The following is a 21426-nucleotide window of genomic DNA, read 5'->3' on the forward strand; positions in this document are numbered from 1 at the left end:
ACAGAGGTCCTATACAGTACAGTACAGCTTCAATATACAGAGGTCCTATACAGTACAATACAGTACAGCTTCAATATACAGAGGTCCTATACAGTACAGTACAGTACAGCTTCAATATACAGAGGTCCTATACAGTACAGTACAGTACAGCTTCAATATGCAGAGGTCCTATACAGTACAGTACAGTACAGCTTCAATATACAGAGGTCCTATACAGTACAGTACAGTACAGCTTCAATATACAGAGGTCCTATACAGTACAGTACAGTACAGCTTCAATATGCAGAGGTCCTATACAGTACAGTACAGTACAGTACAGCTTCAATATACAGAGGTCCTATACAGTACAGTACAGCTTCAATATGCAGAGGTCCTATACAGTACAGTACAGCTTCAATATGCAGAAAAGGCACAAAAGTAAAACATTGGGCCAAAAATGTACTTTATGTCCTGAATACAAAGAATTATGTTTGGGGCAAATCCAACACACCACTGAGTACCTCTCTTCATATTTTCAAGCACGGTGGTTGCTGCATCAGGTTATGGATATGCTTGTCATCGGCAAGGACTGTGGATTTTTTTTAGGACTAAAATTCATGGAATAGAGCTAAGCACAAAATCTTAGAATAAAGGTGATTCTAACATGTTTTGATTCAGGGGGTTGAATACTTCTCTAATCAATATATATTATTGTTTTATTTGTAATCTTTATTTTTTGTCTACTACTTTGACATTACAGAGAGTATTCTGTGTAGATGGCTAACAGAACATGACAATTAAATCCATTTGAATCTTTATAACACAACAAAAGTTGGGAAACTCAAAGGGGTGTGAATACTTAGTGAAGACACTGTACTGTGTGATCAGCGTTGCTTTATAGTCATCTAGGAAAGTACTGTGTGATCAGCGTTGCTTTATAGTCATCTAGGAAAGTACTGTGTGATCAGCGTTGCTTTATAGTCATCTAGGAAAGTACTGTGTGATCAGCGTTGCTTTATAGTCATCTGGGAAAGCACTGTGTGTTCAGCGTTGCTTTATAGTCATCTTGGAAAGTACTGTGTGATCAGCGTTGCTTTATAGTCATCTAGGAAAGTACTGTGTGATCAGCGTTGCTTTATAGTCATCTAGGAAAGTACTGTGTGTTCAGTAAATGTTGGCCATCAACTGCATCAGATCTGGGACTCCATCTTTGCATCCCAAATGACCCCTTTTACCAATATATCCCCCCCCCCCCTCAATTTCTCTCTCTCTCCTCCCCCTCCCCTTCCCCCCAGGTGACCATTGAGGTGGTTGAGGACCCCCAGACGGAAACAGAGATGGAGATGGACCTGGCCAAGGAGGGGGGTGATGGGGGCCGCAACGACTGGTCCCTGTCCTCAAAGGAGTGGCTCGGCCACAAGAAGCTGTTCTTGGCTCTGTTCTGGGAGTACCCGGACCAAGCTGAGACTGAGAGTGGGCAAGGCGGCAGGGCCAGCCCGGAAGAACAGGAACAGGAGCAGCCCACAGAGGACTACAACTATGACCCTGAGGAACAGGAACCTGAGCTTAGTGGGACCAGAGGGACTGGGGTGGAGACCGGGGGGACTGGGGCTGGGGTGGAGACCGGCGGGACTGGGGTGGAGACCGGGGCGACTGGGGCTGTGGTGAAGACCGGTGGGACTGGGGTGGAGACTGGGGGGACTGGGGTGGAGACCGGGGGGACTGGGGTGGAGACTGGGGGGACTGGGGTGGAGACCGGGGGGACTGGGGCTGGGGTGGGGGTGAAGACCGGAGGGGCTGGGACCGGGGTGGGGGTGAAGACCGGGGGGACTGGGGCTGGGGTGGAGACTGGGGGGACTGGGGTGGAGACTGGGGGGACTAGGACAGGGGCTGGGGTGAAGACCGGGGGGGCTGGGACTGGGGTGGGGGTGAAGACCGGAGGGACTGGGACAGGGGCTGGGGTGAAGACCGGAGGGGCTGGGACCGGGGTGGGGGTGAAGACCGGAGGGGCTGGGTCCGGGGTGGGGGTGAAGACCGGAGGGGCTGGGACCGGGGTGGGGGTAGAGGGAGACTGGGGGAGCCACTGGAGAAACAACAAAGGATGGGACTCCAAGGAAAACTATGGTACGTTTTTTATGTTTAAATGTTTTTGTTGTAATTATCTTGAAAAGACGGATTAAGAAGGAATAATTCAGCAGTATTAAGTTACAATGCGTACCAATGTGATGTGTAGCACCAGTACCTACCTGGAAGATACCCTGCAGATAACATCCTCTTAAAGGGACCCTGCCAGATTTAGCCTTGTTTTCATTCAATTTACTATAGTGTTTTGCAGACTGTAGTCTACTGTCATATCTACTGTAGTGTTTTGTAGACTGTAGTCTACTGTCATATCTACTGTAGTGTTTTTGTTTTAATCCCATTGACATAGAAGTGGAGGCTTTTTTCTTCAGGAATCCTACTGGAGAAATACAAGAAATATAGACATTTTCTATAACCTGTAGGTAGATTAGGACTGGGGTCTGAACGGAGAGTTCCGTTCTTCTGCTCTCTGCTATAACCTGTCGGTAGACTAGGACTGGGGTCTGAACAGCAACAACACAAGATATGGTCTATAGGTCAATATCATTAAAACGTCACAATAACGTGCAGAGTGTTCGATTTGTCATCTGGGGAGCAAGGAGACCCCCCCCCCCCCATGCCCTTTTCTCGGGATTATTCAATAAATGTTAACTATTTGGTTGTAATACTGTATCATCAACTATTGGACAGCATAGTAAAAACTACACATTTCTGATTATTCCATGCAAAACAACTGTGCACATTTAGGTTATACATTAGGTACTGAAACTGCTTTTCATGGTCAGTAAACATCAATGTCATTTCAGATAGGTGAGGGTAGCCTCACGATATCTCTCAAAATTGGCCACCATTAATTGAATATTAATGGTAATAAAAGTCAACTATACCTGACAGGTGTGAAGGGGTTTATGTTCATTTCCCATCCTTTGTGAGCTCTGCCTGTCAAGCAGCAGAAGGACACATTTTTGTCGATGTACCGTTCGCCGATAATGTTTATTTTGCAAGTTACCGGTAGAAACGTTGTACAGTAGGCTGATCGTAGTGGTAAGTAGACCTAATGTACTGTTTTTCCTCTCACCAACGTAGGACTACCTAGCGAAGTTAGCTAACATGATCCCCTCTTCGAGTGTTTAATCACGATTGCTGCTAACAGACATGATTGGCTACATTGATTGATGGACCATGTCAAAGAAGCTAGCTAGCTAATAAGAGATCACATCAATATAGCTAGGTAACAAGCTAACTTTCAGAGGATAAACCAAATGGCTATATCCAAATATTGTTTGATTTGCTTTCCGTCTATAGTGGTGATGACAGTAGTCCGACTGGCTACTTTACCAGGACGAGGACTTGCCGATATCAAGCTCTTTTCCAAAAGCCTAATGTCCGACGAAACATGCTAAATGACACATTGTTTCCTTAGCTAGCTAGCTACATGCCAAATGGATTTGCTTACCTTCAAGTATCTGAAAACACATGATCAATTGATGTTTATTGATCACGAAAAGCATGCGGTTTCTTGCTGTATAACTCTGACGATAGAGCTGTGTGGAATAATCTAATCAAATTGTATTGGTCACATACACATGGTTAGCAGATACTAATGCTCGGACCATGCAGTAATATCTAACAAGTAATCTAACAATTTCACAACAACTACCTAATACACACAAGTGTAAAGGAATGAATAAGAATGTGTACATATATCTAACCATTGGTTTTAGCGGAGCTGGGGGTTGTCTTTACCCCTTCCAGCACCCAAATCGAATGCTCAACTCCGTATTGTGATGCTTGATTTAAAACGATCTCGATATGGGCAGGGTATATTCAAATTAAATACCGTAGTACCAACTGTTTTTGCGGACATCACTGTACTACTGTATTTACTATAATACTCTACAGTATACTACAACAAGTATTACACATGATCCAGCGATACTACAGTGGTGTTTATAGTACTCTACAGTATATTACAACAAGTACTACACATAATCCAGCGATACTACAGTGGTGTTTATAGTATTCTACAGTATAATACATTTTATTATAGAATTCCATAGTAAGTGCTGTAATATTCTACAGAAAACAGTAGTATTTGTTTTCATGTGGGAAGGGCTATTCAGTGGGCGATTTCATGTTGAGTGACCCTGTGTCCCGGGTGGGCCGGGTTTGCTCATTTTCGACCATTCCATTGGTCATCCAAAGGAGTGGTCTCCGACCGGCCGTGGTCACCGGGCCATGGAAAGCGAACTCGACAAGTCTTTGTCCCAGAGAACAAGGTGCCACCACGTCGTAATAGGATGAAAGAGCCACTGTCATCCAAAACCCAACCGTTGTGATGCACTCAGGTTCCAGACGCAGTTTTGGACGAGACTGACTTTATAACCCAAATTATTCTATTTGCACTTTGTAGTCAATTTTGACGCTCATGTTTTTGACTAATAACTATGACACATCGTTTTCAAAAGGAAAACCTTTAAAAAAAACAGCTTTTCAGAAAGCAGAAGTTTTGTCTCTTTAGTTTCTTCCATAATGGCTAGAGTAGGTATCTAAGAGAAACTATTGGCTTGTGTACTGCTACTGTATTTCTCTATTGTTGAAGTGGGCTACTCCTGTTTGTTTGGTGTCCCTTATCACAGGTCTGAGAGAGGGCTGGTGTTTGTGTATAATTCTGGGTCAGGGGTCAGGTGTCGGGGCCAGGGCCAGGGCCAGGGCATGCTTCTACACCTGCATTGCTTGCTGTTTGGGGTTTTAGGCTGGGTTTCTGTACAGCACTTTGAGATATCAGCTGATGTACGAAGGGCTATATAAATAAATTTGATTTGATGTATGCAGCGAGCTGTCGGAGATGTTTTCGTTGTGACAGTTTCCTCTGTGGGGCTCAGAGATAGTGATACCCCTCCCCCCCCTCTCTCTGACCCTCTGTTCCTCTGACACGATTTATGATTCCAGGCTGTTCTTTCAAGGTCGGCTACATAAACATGCCAACTCCCTCTCTCATTCTCCCTCCCTCCCTCATCCTCCCTCCCTCATCCTCCCTGCCTCATCCTCCCTCCCTCATCCTCCCTGCCTCATCCTCCCTCCCTCATCCTCCCTCCCTCATCCTCCCTGCCTCATCCTCCCTCATCCTCCCTCCCTCCCTCATCCTCCCTCCCTCATCCTCCCTCCCTCATCCTATCTCCATCATCCTCCCTGCCTCATCCTCCCTCCCTCATCCTCCCTCCCTCATCCGTCCTGCCTCATCCTCCCTGCCTCATCCTCCCTCCCTCATCCGTCCTGCCTCATCCTCCCTGCCTCATCCTATCTCCCTCCCTCCCTCCTTCATCCATCCTCTCTCCTTCCTTCCTTCCTCCCTCCTTCGGGATCTCTCCCAAACTCTCCCTCTCTCATCAATCTGATGCCTATTTTAAAACAGTCAGGGAGAGGGACGTACAGGCTGGACATGGCCTGTAAGGTCTACTGTGTTCACCCTGCCTAGGTAAGGGAGGGGCTTTCTGTCTTCTGGGGACACGATTAGAGGTGTTTGTTGACATCCCTAGAGTTTCGGATATACGATCAAATAACTTACTTTATACTTGCTATGGTATATTGTAGGCCTGTAGGTTGATTTCTTTAGAAATACTGCTATTACTATCTCTCTCTCTCTCTCTCTCTCTTTCTCGCTTTCTTTATCTCTTTCTATCTCTCTCTCTTTCTGTCTATTTATCTCTCTCTCTCTTTCTGTCTATTTATCTCTCTCTCTCTTTCTGTCTATTTATCTCTCTCTCTCTTTCTGTCTATTTATCTCTCTCTCTCTTTCTGTCTATTTATCTCTCTCTCTCTTTCTGTCTATTTATCTCTCTCTCTCTTTCTGTCTATTTATCTCTCTCTCTCTCTTTCTGTCTATTTATCTCTCTCTCTCTCTCTTTCTGTCTATTTATCTCTCTCTCTCTCTGTCTCTCTCAGTTCAACTCAAAGGGAAACATAATCGCATGGAAAACATGTTTACATTGCCAAAGGGAAATAGACAAAAATATCAGTAAACATTACACACACAATAGTTTTAAAATAATAGACACACTTCAGATGTTATATTATTGGCAATGTTTTAAAAATTTGCAAATATACGAAAGTGAATATAAATAAACAGATGATGAATGCAGGATGCTGGATGAAGTAATCTCCTCTCCTACTTCTTTCTTCTCTCCTCTCCTCTCTTCTTATCGCTTCTTATTTTCTCTCTTCTTCTCTCCTCTTATCTCTTCGTCTTTTCTCTCTTCTTCTCTCCTCTTATCTTCTCACTTCTCTCCACTTATTTCTTCTTATTTTCTCTCATCTTCTCTCTTCTTCTCTCCTCTCCTCTCCTACTTCTTTCTCCTCTCCTCTCCTCTCCTCTCCTCTCCTCTCCTCTCCTCTCCTCTCCTCTCCTCTCCTCTCTTCTTCTCTTCTCTCTTCTTCTCTTCTCTCTTCTTCTCTCCTCTTCTCTCTTCTCTCCTTTTCTCTTCTCTCCTCTTTTTTTATTTTCTCTTCTCTCCTATTCTCTTCTCTCCTCTTCTCTTCTCCCTTCTTCTCTCATTTTCTCCTATTCTCTCCTCTTCTCCTATTTTCTCCTATTCTCTCCTCTTCTCCTCTTTTCTCCTATTCTCTCATCTTCTCCTCTTTTCTCCTCTTCTCCTCTCTTATTCTCTTCTCTCCTTTTCTCCTCTCTTCTTCTCTTCTCTCTCCTCTCATTTCCTCTTCTCTTCTCATTCCCTCCATCCCTTGATCACACGTTAAATATGTTCCTTGCTGGATCTCTCCCTATCTCCTACTTAGCATTGCTCCCCACATCTTCTCCTCACTCACAATTTTAAACCTCTCATTTTTTTTCCTATTGCTCTCCCTCGCTGTTTGTCTCTCTCTTCCCTCCTTCTATCCCTTCTATTCCTTCTCACGCTCTTCCCCCATCCCTCCATCCCTCCACTGAGTCTGTCATCTTTTTAACATGGGGAGAGAACTCATTGTTCATTAAACAGAAAACCTATTAGCCAGCCTGGTAGAGGCCTAACTGTCCTGGGGCATTGTTTGTTTTGGCTCTGTCCACTCTGCTGGAAGCTGATGAATTTACCATTGACATACTGTGTGTATTATAACTAGGAGAAACACACACAGACACACACACACGCAAACACACACGCTGGCACATACACACACACACACACGCTGGCACATACACACACACACACACACAAGCTGGCACATACACACACGCTGGCATATATACACACACACACACACGCTGGCACATACACACACACACACACACTGGCACATACACATACACACACACACGCGCTGGCACATACACACACATACACACACACACACACACACACTGGCACATACATACATACACACACACACACACACATACACACACACACAGACTGGTACATGAACGAGCATGCAAGCATACACACTTACGAGAAGACACACGCGTCCACGCACACACACACACACACACACACACACACACACACACACACACACACACACACACACACACACACACACACACATCCTAAGCTGCCAGCTGGCCCCAAAGCCTAATCATTAGTGACATCATACTTTCTTGAAAAATATGCAATATTAATTTAGTCCCACGTCGTTAACTTCTTTGTGGAAACGGAACAGGTCAGCGTCTCTGGTGTTGGGAAGGAGTCTAACTAAGACAGAGACAGGTCCTAGATCAGTTTACAGCAGAGACTATACCAAGGCAGGGTAGGAATGTGACAGTCTATTTAATCTCAGAGACTATACCAAGGCAGAATAGGGACGTGACAGTCTATTTAATCTCAGAGACTATACCAAGGCAGAATAGGGACGTGACAGTCTATTTAATCTCAGAGACTATACCAAGGCAGGATAGGAGCGTGACAGTCTATTTAATCTCAGAGACTATACCAAGGCTGGATAGGAGTGACAGTCTATTTAATCTCAGAGACTATACGAAGGCAGGATAGGAATGTGACAGTCTATTTAATCTCAGAGACTATACGAAGGCAGGTGATAGAAACACAATCAAGTGTTGATAATGAAAATATTAACCAACAATTTGTCTTTTGCATAGAAGTGATGTCTGTAGCATTTACTTTTAAATTGTTCAAAAACAACAATCAATATTGATGCGTGTGAGGAATGTTAAAGGCAATTTCCAGATCTTTGAGTACAGTAATACATTTTTTATGAATTAGAGAAAATGTTGTCGGAACCTGATCCCGCCTCCTAAATAGAGAGCAAAATCAGCCACTGTTGTCTTCTCTCTGTCTTCTCTCTGTCTCTATCTGTCTTCTCTCTGTCTTCACTCTGTCTTCTATCTGTCTTCTCTCTGTCTCTCTCTGTCTCTCTCTGTCTCTATCTGTCTCTCTCTGTCTTCTCTCTTTGTCTCTATCTGTCTTCTCTCTGTCTCCAACCCCGGTAATTCATAAGCCAATGTCTTCTCTCTGTCTCTCTCTGTCTTCTCTCTGTCTCTATCTGTCTTCTCTCTGTCTCCGCTCTGTCTTCTCTCTGTCTCTGTCTCTCTCTGTCTCTATCTTTCTCTCTCTGTCTTCTCTCTTTGTCTCTCTCTGTCTTCTATTTGTCCATATCTGTCTTCTCTCTGTCTTCTCTCTGGCTTCTCTATGTCTCCGCTCTGTCTTCTCTCTGTCTCTCTGTCTCTCTGTCTCTGTCTCTCTGTCTCTGTCTTCTCTCTGTCTTCACTCTGTCTCATCTCTGTCTATCTCTGTCTTCTCTCTGTCTCTATCTGTCTTCTCTCTGTCTTCTCTTTGTCTTCTCTCTCTGTCTTCTCTCTGTCTCTATCCCCGGTAATTCATAAGCCAATGTCTTCTCTCTGTCTCTATCTGTCTTCTCTCTGTCTCTATCTGTCTTCTCTCTGTCTTCACTCTGTCTTCTCTCTGTCTCTCTCTGTCTCTATCTGTCTCTCTCTGTCTTCTCTCTTTGTCTCTCTCTGTCTTCTCTCTGTCTCTATCCCCGGTAATTCATAAGCCAATGTCTTCTCTCTGTCTCTATCGGTCTTCTCTCTGTCTTCTATCGGTCTTCTCTCTGTCTCTCTCTGTCTTCTCTCTGTCTCTATCTGTCTTCTCTCTGTCTCTATCTGTCTTCTCTCTGTCTCTATCTGTCTTCTCTCTGTCTCTATCTGTCTCTCCCTGTCTCTGTCTCTGTCTCTATCTGTCTTCTCTCTGTCTCTATCTGTCTTCTCTCTGTCTTCTCTTTGTCTTCTCTCTCTGTCTTCTCTCTGTCTCTATCCCCGGTAATTCATAAGCCAATGTCTTCTCTCTGTCTCTATCTGTCTTCTCTCTGTCTCTATCTGTCTTCTCTCTGTCTTCACTCTGTCTTCTCTCTGTCTCTCTCTGTCTCTATCTGTCTCTCTCTGTCTTCTCTCTTTGTCTCTCTCTGTCTTCTCTCTGTCTCTATCCCCGGTAATTCATAAGCCAATGTCTTCTCTCTGTCTCTATCGGTCTTCTCTCTGTCTTCTATCGGTCTTCTCTCTGTCTCTCTCTGTCTTCTCTCTGTCTCTATCTGTCTTCTCTCTGTCTCTATCTGTCTTCTCTCTGTCTCTATCTGTCTTCTCTCTGTCTCTATCTGTCTCTCCCTGTCTCTGTCTCTGTCTCTATCTGTCTTCTCTCTGTCTCTATCTGTCTTCTCTCTGTCTCTATCTGTCTTCTCTCTGTCTCTGTCTCTCTCTGTCTCTATCTGTCTTCTCTCTGTCTCTATCTGTCTTCTCTCTGTCTCTATCTGTCTCTCTCTGTCTCTGTCTCTGTCTCTGTCTCTCTCTGTCTCTATCTGTCTCTCTCTGTCTCTATCTGTCTTCTCTCTGTCTCTATCTGTCTTCTCACTGTCTCTCTCTGTCTTCTCTCTGTCTCTGTCTCTCTCTGTCTCTATCTGTCTTCTCACTGTCTCTCTCTGTCTTCTCTCTGTCTCTGTCTCTGTCTCTCTCTGTCTCTGTCTCTGTCTCTGTCTCTATCTGTCTTCTCTCTGTCTCTATCTGTCTTCTCTCTGTCTCTGTCTCTCTCTGTCTCTCTCTGTCTTCTCTCTGTCTCTGTCTCTCTCTGTCTCTATCTGTCTCTCTCTGTCTTTTCTCTGTCTTCTATCTGTCCATATCTGTCTTCTCTCTGTCTCTATCCCCAGTAATTCATAAGCCACTGTCTTCTCTCTGTCTCTATCCCCAGTAATTCATAGGCCACTGTCTTCTCTCTGTCTCTATCCCGAGTAATTCATAAGCCACTGTCTTCTCTCTGTCTCTATCCCCAGTAATTCATAGGTCACTGTCTTCTCTCTGTCTCTGTCCCCGGTAATTCATAGGCCACTGTCTTCTCTCTGTCTCTGTCCCAGTAATTTATAGGCCACTGTCTTCTCTCTGTCTCTATCCCTGGTAATTCATAGGCCACTGTCTTCTCTCTGTCTCTGTCCCCAGTATTTCATAGGCCACTGACTTCTCTCTGTCTCTATCCCTGGTAATTCATAGGCCACTGTCTTCTCTCTGTCTCTGTCCCCAGTAATTCATAGGCCACTGTCTTCTCTCTGTCTCTATCCCTGGTAATTCATAGGCCACTGTCTTCTCTCTGTCTCTGTCCCCAGTAATTCATAGGCCACTGTCTTCTCTCTGTCTCTATCCCTGGTAATTCATAGGCCACTGTGAGTGAGTGTTTTCTTGCCCCACTCTTCCACCAAGGCACCTGCAAGTTCCCAGACATTTCTGGGGGGAATGGCCCTAACCCTCACCTTCCGATCCAACAGGTCCCAGACATTTCTGGGGGGAATGGCCCTAACCCTCACCTTCCGATCCAACAGTTCCCGGACATTTCTGGGGGGAATGGCTCTAACCCTCACCTTCCGATCCAACAGTTCCCGGACATTTCTGGGGGGAATGGCCCTAACCCTCACCTTCCGATCCAACAGGTCCCAGACATTTCTGGGGGGAATGGCCCTAACCCTCACCCTCCAATCCAACAGGTCCCAGACATTTCTGGGGGGAATGGCCCTAAACCTCACCCTCCGATCCAACAGGTCCCAGACATTTCTAGGGGGAATGGCCCTAACCCTCACCTTCCGATCCAACAGGTCCCAGACATTTCTGGGGGGAATGGCCCTAACCCTCACCTTCCGATCCAACAGGTCCCAGACATGCTCAATGGGATTGAGATCCGGGCTCTTCACTGGCAATGGCAGAACACTGACATTCCTGTCTTGCAGGAAATCACGCACAGAACGAGCAGTATGACTGGTGGCATTGTCATGCTGGAGGGTCATGTCAGGATGAGCCTGCAGGAAGGGTACCAGATGAGGGAGGAGGATGTCTTCCCTGTAACGCACAGCATTGAGATTGCCTGCAATGACAACAAGCTCAGTCCTATGATGCTGTGACACACTGCCCCAGACCATGACGGACCCTCCACCTCCAAAATCGATCCCGCTCCATAGTACAGGCCTCAGTGTTATGCTCATTCCTTCGACGATAAACGCGAATCCGACCATCACCCCTGGTATGACAAAACCGCGACTCGTCAGTGAAGATAACTTTTTGCCAGTCCTGTCTGGTCCAGCGACGGTGGGTTTGTGCCTATAGGCGACATGGTGCTGGTGATGTCTGGTGAGGACCTGCCTTACAGCAGGCCTACAAGCCCTCAGTCCAGCCTATTGCGGACAGTCTGCGCACTGTTGGAGGGATTGTGCGTTCCTGGTGTAACTCGGGCAGTTGCTGTTGCCATCCTGTACCTGTCCCGCAGGTGTGATGTTCGGATGTACCGATCCTGTGCAGGTGTTGTTACACGTGGTCTGCCACTGCGAGGACAATCAGCTGTCCATCCTGTCTCCCTGTAGCGCTGACTTAGGCGTCTCACAGTACGGACATGGCAACTTATTGCCCTGGCCACATCTGCAGTCCTCATGCTTCCTTGCACCATGCCTGAGGCACATTCATGCAGATGAACAGGGACCCTGGGCATCTTTCTTTTGGTGTTTTTCAGAGTCAGTAGGAAGGCCTCTTTAGTGTTCTAAGTTTTCATACCTGTGACCTTAATTGTAAGCTGTTAGTGTAAGCTGTTAGTGTCTTAACAACTGTTCCACAGCATGTTCATTAATTGTTTATGGTTCATTGAACAAGCATGGGAAACAGTGTTTAAACCCTTTACAATGAAGATCTGTGAAGTTATTTGGATTTTTATTAATTATCTTTGAAAGACAGGGTCCTGAAACAGGGACGTTTCTTTTTTTGCTGAGTTTATGTACAATGCATTCGGAAAGTATTCAGACCCCTTGACTTTTTTCTCATTTTGTTACAATACAACCTGAGTCACTTCAAACTGACAATGTGAACAAGTCTTTAAATACATCCCCCCCTCTCATCCCTCCATCTCAGAGTACGAGGAGGAGGAGTGGAGTGACTGGTCGCCATGCAGCGTCACCTGCGGCAATGGCAACCAGAAGCGTATCCGTTCCTGTGGTTACGCATGCACAGCGACCGAGTCCCGGACCTGCGACCTGGACAGATGCCCAGGTGAGATAGAAACCTGGGTGATGTCATCAATAATACCCTGGGTGATGTCATCAATAATACCCTGGGTGATGTCATCTTAATGGCCTGGGTGACGTCATCAATAATGGCTGTGTCTCTGGTTGTGTCCCAGTAGTTCCAAATAGCATCTGTCTCCTTTCCTTCATGATCACTGATGCCAAAGGACTTCATAAGTGTTGAAGCAATAATTACCGGTCAGTTGCTTGTGTGTCTTGTACAGTGATCGTACCAGTAGGCTCTTCCTGATGGGTCAGCCTGATGCTTCCCGTACAAGGCTCTTTATATCAGTGGAATGTGCTCAGTGCAAATGGGACTTGGATGCAGTCCAGCTGGGACTCCTGTGTTGAGTAGTGAGCTGCCTGCTTGTTGCTCCCCTGAGGAGTCCTGGTGTGTACACAGCTCTATGGCTGTTTCGCTTCCCTCAATGGAGGCTTGTACCACAGAGCTGGAGGGTAGAGGAGATTGTGTGTGTGTGGGCACAGACATTCACGCCAGTCATATATCCACAGCTAATCATCAAATAAAAAATATAAGTTATTTGGTCGCGTTCACAAATTTACAGATAATATCCCAGGTGCAACGAAATTATTGTGTTTCTAGCTCCAACAGTAATACCTAGCTAAATGCTTGTGTTTCTAGCTCCAACAGTAATACCTAGCTAAATGCTTGTGTCTCTAGCTCCAACAGTAATACCTAGCTAAATGCTTGTGTCTCTAGCTCCAACAGTGTGGTAATACCTAGCTAAATGCTTGTGTCTCCAGCTCCAACAGTAATACCTAGCTAAATGCTTGTGTTTCCAGCTCCAACAGTAATACCTAGCTAAATGCTTGTGTTTCCAGCTCCAACAGTGTGGTAATACCTAGCTAAATGCTTGTGTCTCCAGCTCCAACAGTAATACCTAGCTAAATGCTTGTGTTTCTAGCTCCAACAGTAATACCTAGCTAAATGCTTGTGTTTCTAGCTCCAACAGTAATACCTAGCTAAATGCTTGTGTTTCCAGCTCCAACAGTAATACCTAGCTAAATGCTTGTGTTTCCAGCTCCAACAGTGTGGTAATACCTAGCTAAATGCTTGTGTCTCCAGCTCCAACAGTAATACCTAGCTAAATGCTTGTGTTTCTAGCTCCAACAGTAATACCTAGCTAAATGCTTGTGTTTCCAGCTCCAACAGTAATACCTAGCTAAATGCTTGTGTCTCTAGCTCCAACAGTAATACCTAGCTAAATGCTTGTGTCTCCAGCTCCAACAGTAATACCTAGCTAAATGCTTGTGTTTCTAGCTCCAACAGTAATACCTAGCTAAATGCTTGTGTCTCTAGCTCCAACAGTGTGGTAATACCTAGCTAAATGCTTGTGTCTCCAGCTCCAACAGTAATACCTAGCTAAATGCTTGTGTTTCCAGCTCCAACAGTAATACCTAGCTAAATGCTTGTGTTTCTAGCTCCAACAGTAATACCTAGCTAAATGCTTGTGTCTCTAGCTCCAACAGTAATACCTAGCTAAATGCTTGTGTTTCTAGCTCCAACAGTAATACCTAGCTAAATGCTTGTGTCTCCAGCTCCAACAGTGTGGTAATACCTAGCTAAATGCTTGTGTTTCTAGCTCCAACAGTAATACCTAGCTAAATGCTTGTGTCTCCAGCTCCAACAGTAATACCTAGCTAAATGCTTGTGTTTCTAGCTCCAACAGTAATACCTAGCTAAATGCTTGTGTTTCTAGCTCCAACAGTAATACCTAGCTAAATGCTTGTGTCTCCAGCTCCAACAGTGTGGTAATACCTAGCTAAATGCTTGTGTTTCCAGCTCCAACAGTGTGGTAATACCTAGCTAAATGCTTGTGTTTCTAGCTCCAACAGTGCATTAATTACCTAGCAAGTTAAAAATCTATACACACGAAATCCAGAAAAATACAACAACAAAAAAATATATGTAAACATTATTAAAGTGACCAGTGTTCCATGACTCTATGTACATTGGGCAGCAGTCTGTAAGGTACAGGGTAGAGTGCCAGGTGGTAGCCGGCTAGTAACAGTGACTAATGTTCAGGGCAGGGTACTGGGCAGATGCTGGCTAGTGGTGACTGTTTAACAGCTACCCACTGAAACATATTTTTTTCCTTTTGTGGTATCTTGTGCTATTCATTCAGCAGGTTTCATATTGTCTCTTTCCCCTCTCTTTCTGTAGATGACCTCCTAGCAGTTACTGAGCTGATGCCTCTGGAGAAAACCAATAGCACTGACTCCCTTGACACAAGTACGTTTGTTGCATTGTGTATATGACAAGTGTGTGTGTGTGTGTGCGTGTGTGCGTGTGCGCGAGCGCGCCTGTAGTCAACAGGGCCTGTTGTAGTATTTAGGGGGCCTTCATGGTCTGTTCCGTTTAGGATGGTTTAAACTGCTCTACTGGGGCTCCAATCATAGAGGGACTGTGGGAGTCAGAAACCCCCTTCCCCTTCACCTCGTTAAGGATTGCTCAACCAAGAGTGTTGCACAGCCAATGGAAAACCTGACTGTTCCTCCAAGAAATTCTTGAATTGTTTCTTTAGTTTGTCTTTTAGTACAGATAGCTCTCTCCACTACGGGCAATCATATCAAAGAATGAAACTATCGGAAACATAACGAGAAAAAGTGTCTTTCCCCAATCCTCTATCGAACACGCACTGTACATTCTTATAATGAATAGGTTCCAATTTGAACACAGCCTATAACATAGATTGTATTATTTGGCAGCGAGTACGGACGTGGCTGAGTCTTCAACCCGCTCTTGTTCGAGTTCTGTTGTCTTTGAGAGCTTTGCACTCCCCCCGGTTTAAAGTAAAGGGTTTTAAGGTGCTGAAATTCACTCCTTCATTCTTAGATAGTCTCTCTCTCTCTCTCTCTCTCTCTCTCTCTCTCTCTCTCTCTCTCTCTCTCTCTCTCTCTCTCTCTCTCTCTCTCTCTCTCTCTCTCTCTCTCTCTCTCTCTCTCTCTCTCTCTCTCTCTCTCTCTCTCTCTCTCTCTCTCTCTCTCTCTCTCTCTCTCTCTCTCTCTCTCTCTCTCAAGTTGGCTGGATGTCCTGTGGGTGGTGGACCCTTCTTGATACACATGGGAAACTGTTGAGTGTGAAAAAACCACAAACTTGACACAAACTGGTGTGCCTGGCACCTACTACCATACCCCATTCAAAGGCACTTAAATCTGCTATCCTGTCCATACACCCTCTGAATGGCACACATACACAATCCATGTTTAAAAATTGGTGTGTAGCCCTTTCCTGCAGTCAAATAACCTAGTGGCCTCATGGGTGGAATGTTACCTGCCGGGGTAGTCTAGTGGTTAGAGCATTGGACGAGTAACTGAAAGGTTGCAAGATCAAATCACTGAGCTGACTAGGTAAAAATCTGTCCTTCTGCCCCCCGAACAAGGCAGTTAACCCATCATCATTTAAAATAAGACCTTGTTCTCATCTGACTTGCCTAGTTAAATAAAGGTAAAAATAAAATGTGTAAATTTCATCATTTGTGAAAATTATTTCCACCAAAAATCCAGTGTTGCTATGTCAAACATATTATATTATATTATTATATATTATATATTATTATTATTATTATATATTATTATTATTATATTATTATATTTCAGTGGTCTGTGATGTACAGTACTGGTCAATATTTATATTTGAGATTCTTCAAATAGCCACCCTTTGCCTTTGATGACAGCTTTGAAACACTCTTAGCACTCTCTCAACCAGTTTCATGAGGTAGTCACCTGGAATGCATTTTAATGAACAGTTATGCCTTGTTAAAAGTTGATTTGTGGAATTTCTTTCCTTCTTTAATGCGTTTGAGCCAATCAGTTGTGTTGTGACAAGGTAGGGGTGGTATACAGAAGGTAGCCCTATTTTGTTAAAGACCATGTCCATATTATGGCAAGAACAGCTCAAATAAGCAAAGAGAAACGACAGTCCATCATTACGTTAAGACATGAAGGTCAGTCAATACGGGATATTTCAAGAACTTTGAAAGTTTCTTCAAGTGCAGTTGCAAAAACCATCAAGCGCTATGATGAAACTGGCTCTCATGAGGACCGCCACAGGAAAGGAAGACCCAGAGTTACCTCTGCTGCAGAGGATAAGTTCGTTAGTGTCACCAGCCTCAGAAATTGCAGCCCAAATAAATGTTTTGCATGGTTCAAGTAACAGACACATGTCAACATCAACTGTTCAGAGGAGACTGCATTAATAAGGCCTTTGAGGTCGAATTGCTGCAAAGAAACCACAACAACTACAGGACACCAATAATAAGAAGATATTTGCTTGGAGCAAGAAACACGAGCAATGGACATTAGACTGGTGGAAATCTGTCCTTTGGTCTAAATTGTTTATTTTTGGTTCCAACCGCCGTGTCTTTATGTGACGCAGAATAGGTGAACGAATGATCTCTGCATGTGTGGTTCCCACCGTGAAGCATGGAGGAGGTGGTGTGATGGTGTGGGGGTGCTTTGCTGATGACACTGTCAGTGATTTATTTAGAATTCAAGGCACATTTAACCAACATGGCTACCACAGTATTCTGCAGTGATACGCCATCCCACCTGGTTAGAGTTTAGTGGGACTATCATTTGTTTTTCAACAGGACAATGACCCAACACACCTCCAGGCTGTGTAAGGTCTATTTGATCAAGAAGGAGAGTGATGGAGTGCTGCATCAGTTGACCTGGCCTCCACAATCACACCAACCTCAACCCAGTTGGGATGAGTTGGACCGCAGAGTGAAGGAAAAGCAGCCAACAAGTGCTCAGCATATGTGGGAACTTCTTCAAGACGGTTGGAAAAGCATTCCAGGTAAAGCTGGTTGAGAGAATGCCAAGAGTGTGCAAAACTGTCATCAAGGCAAAGGGTGGCAACTTTGAAGAATCTAAAATACAACATATTTTTTTATTTGTTTTACACTTTTTTGGTTACTACATGATTCTATATGTGTAATTTCATAGTTTTGATGTCTTCCCTATTATTATACAATGTAGAAAATAGTTTTAAAAAATAAAGAAAAACCTTTGAATGAGTAGGTGTGTTCAAACTTTTGACTGGTACTGTATATAAAATGTAATATTGGGATTAAAACTCAAAATGGAATACATTTCAACTCTATATCTGACATGGTACAGGTGTCTTCTTTTTTTAAAAGCCCATAACCATGTGTATGAGGTGTATACTTTTTGTTTCAAAGTAGATTTGTTTAAGACTACCAAGAAACGCTCTGTGTGCCCCTGAATTAACCCACTAGAGTAAAAGTTTAACCTGTATCCTCCCCTTCATCTACACTGATTAGAGTGGATTCAACAGGTGACAGGGACCTGTCGTGGAATATCTAATCAATATCTAGCCAATCAAAGGGAAGAAAGACTGCAGATTCTTTCAAACAACACTTTATTATTATAAGATATAAGATGCAAAAATGGAGAATTAACTATCCACTCAACAGTGCATAGTTGAAAAGCTCAACGAACTGTGCCGGTTCAATGCTTGTAGAGAGAAAACACACACAACCCCTTTCTGAAAACATGGCAGTCAGTAGGTATTGTGTAAAATGTAATTAGTTGTATGTGCAGATTTAAGATAACACAAGGTTGATTGCCCGAGGGCTCAAGCATCTAACTGTTGTTCACGACAGCAAAGCACTATAATGGGCTCCTTTCTGCAAGTTTCCATACATGCGACTGACTTCCTGTAGATAGTAAACCCACAGGATGTCACCTGCCGAGGTCGCACCCAAGCGGACCTTTAGCTATACGCCCAGTCTGATGACTCAGTCCCACAAAGACACGTCTGTCTCAGGTTAGAAAACACACTAACATGTAACGAGAGACAATTCTTTAAACGGTCAAATATGGGATAGCTTAATTAATAATGTAATTCTTCACAATAGATCATCGCCTGGATTCATCTGGTCAGTTTATTTAATGCAAAGTGCAGGTGTTCTTAATGTTTTCACCTGGATTCATCTGGTCAGTTTATTTAATGCAAAGTGCAGGTGTTCTTAATGTTTTGTAAACTCAGTGTATATGATTGATTCCTACTGTATATGGTTGACTACTATATGATTGACTCCTATATGATTGACTGCTATATGATTGACTCCTACATGATTGACTCCTACATGATTGACTCCTACATGATTGACTCCTACATGATTGACTCCTATATAATTGACTCCTACTTAATTGACTCCTACATGATTGACTCCTATATGATTGACTCCTATATGATTGACTCCTACTTAATTGACTCCTACATGATTGACTCCTACATGATTGACTCCTATATGATTGATTCCTACATGATTGACTCCTATACGATTTCTCTCCTCCCCAGATGTGGACAGCTGTGACAAGTGGCTGAGCTGTAAGAATGACTTCCTCCAGAAGTACCTCCATAAGGTGCTGACCGAACTACCCAGCTGCCCCTGCTCCTACCCGTCCGAGGCCGTCTACAACGCCGTCCACATCTTCGACAAGACGCTGCGTAAGACCTACCGCTGGCGCGACGCCTCCGGCCCCAGAGAACGCCTGGACATTTACAAGCCTTCCGCTCGCTTCTGCACGCGCTCCATGATCTCCTCCAATAGCACCACCCTGGCCGCGCAGCACTGTTGCTACGACGACCACACGAAGCTTATCACGCGGGGTAAAGGAGCGGGCGCTCCGAACCTCATCAGTACTGAGTTCTCGCCGGAGCTGCATTACAAAGTGGACGTGCTGCCCTGGATCCTGTGTAACGGGGACTGGAGCCGCTTCCACTCGGTGAGGCCACCCAACAACGGGCTGCTGTGTCCCGACAACCCACACGAGGAGGTGCATCAGGCTCAACTGGAGGAGGCCAGGGAGTACTGATGGGGAGGAGAACTGAGAAGTTGATGGGGGAAAAGCTGGAAAGAGGGGGTAGAGAGAGCCACATGGTCCCCAATTATGTCTGGATTTCAGCATAGACCACATACTGAATATGTAGCGTTAACTATCAGTTGGTTTGGGGAGAAAAGGACTCCAGGATGTCCCATCTCTAGCTCCTCCTTATTCAGTGTTCGGTCACATTGAGGCACGGAGTTTATTAATGAATGAAATTGGACATTTCTCCAATCAGGGAAGCCGGCAACCAGCCATCCAAAATTGAGTGAAGTTGAGCTCCTCTCTTGCAGTGGAGTACTCTGACGTGGGAAAACGATGTGAGCGCCCGTCTTAGTGCTGTGTTATTAGGACATCTTCACACTTCACTCCTTAAATAATTATAACGTGCTGCTGATGTATTGCTTGTGAAAGTCCAGATTTTGCAGTTTCTGAGGCTTTATACACTCTTCAATCAGAAGAAACAACACTGGTTTGTGAACGTTAGGAACAGTTGGAGAGGATGACATGGTTCTAGTTATCCTCTTACCACCAAGCCCCCCACCCTCCACTTTCATTTTCATACACTCACATGTGCTGCTGCTATTGAGAAGAGGGAGGGGTACAGGAGGATGGGTACAGGGGGATGGGTACAGGGGGATGGGTACAGGAGGATGGGTACAGGGGATGGGTACAGGGGGATGGGTACAGGGGGATGGGTACAGGGGGATGGGTACAGATATATGGGTACAGGGGGATGGGTACAGATGGGTACAGGGGGATGGGTACAGGGGGATGGGTACAGGGGGGTGGGTACAGATGGGTACAGGGGGATGGGTACAGGGGGATGGGTACAGATATATGGGTACAGGGGGATGGGTACAGGGGGATGGGAACAGGGAGATGGGTACAGGGGGATGGGTACAGATAGATGGGTACAGGGGGATGGGTACAGGGGGATGGGTACAGGGGGATGGGTACAGATGGGTACAGGGGAATGGGTACAGGGGAATGGGTACAGGGGGATGGGTACAGGGGGATGGGTACAGGGGGATGGGTACAGATAGATGGGTACAGGGGGATGGGTACAGAGGATGGGTACAGGGAGATGGGTACAGATAGATGGGTACAGGGGGATGGGTACAGGGGGATGGGTACAGATAGATGGGTACAGGGGGGTGAGTACAGGTGGTGGGTACAGGGGGATGGGTACAGGGGGGTGGGTACAGGGGGAAGGTTACAGAGGGATGGGTACAGATAGATGGGTACAGGGGGGTGAGTACAGGGGGGTGGGTACAGGGGGATGGGTACAGGGGGGTGAGTACAGGGGGATGGGTACAGGGGGTGAGTACAGAGGGATGGGTACAGGGGGATGGGTACAGGGGGATGGGTACAGGGGGGTGAGTACAGGGAGATGGGTACAGGGGGATGGGTACAGGGGGATGGGTACAGGGGGGTGAGTACAGGGAGATGGGTACAGGGGGATGAGTACAGGGGGGTGAGTAACAGGCTAACTACCTGTTATCCTGTTAACACTCTGATGTCCCTCTAATCACTGTGACATCAATGCAAATGTTTTTGTAAATCTAATCAAACCCTCGATGAGAGCCCATGGGGCCTCCCGGGTGGCGCAGTGGTTAAGGGCCATCAGAGTCCCTGGGTTCGCGCCCAGGCTCTGTCGCAACCGGCCGCGACCGGGAGGTCCGTGGGACGACGCACAATTGGCCTAGCGTCGGTAGGGAGGGATTGGTCGGTAGGGATCTCCTTGTCTCATCGCGCACCAGCGACTCCTGGGGCGGGTCCTGGGGCGGGTCGGGTGCAGTGCGCGCTAACCAATTGGTGCGGCTGGCTTCTGGGTTGGATGCGTGCTGTGTTAAGAAGCAGTACGGCTGGCTGGGTTGTGTATCGGAGGACGCATGACATTCAACCTTCGTCTCTCCCGAGCCCGTACGGGAGTTGTAGCAATGAGATATCCATTGG

The 21426-nt window shown here is 45.5% G+C and overlaps 1 protein-coding gene across 1 annotated transcript in view; it reads left to right on the forward strand.

Annotated features, from left to right (window-relative positions):
* The window catches only part of LOC139384153 (isthmin-2-like), a 33050-nt gene extending 13592 nt beyond the window's left edge, over window positions 1-19458 (forward strand). Inside the window, exons 3-7 of the mRNA XM_071128849.1 lie at window positions 1275-1568; window positions 2013-2103; window positions 12437-12574; window positions 14774-14842; window positions 18941-19458. Of these exons, the coding sequence (XP_070984950.1) occupies window positions 1275-1568; window positions 2013-2103; window positions 12437-12574; window positions 14774-14842; window positions 18941-19458 (1110 nt within the window). The remainder of the gene's footprint in view (window positions 1-1274; window positions 1569-2012; window positions 2104-12436; window positions 12575-14773; window positions 14843-18940) is intronic.
* Window positions 19459-21426: the final 1968 nt, after the last annotated feature.

Source organism: Oncorhynchus clarkii, chromosome 25, assembly GCF_045791955.1.
Source record: "Oncorhynchus clarkii lewisi isolate Uvic-CL-2024 chromosome 25, UVic_Ocla_1.0, whole genome shotgun sequence".
Taxonomy (NCBI): domain Eukaryota; kingdom Metazoa; phylum Chordata; class Actinopteri; order Salmoniformes; family Salmonidae; genus Oncorhynchus; species Oncorhynchus clarkii.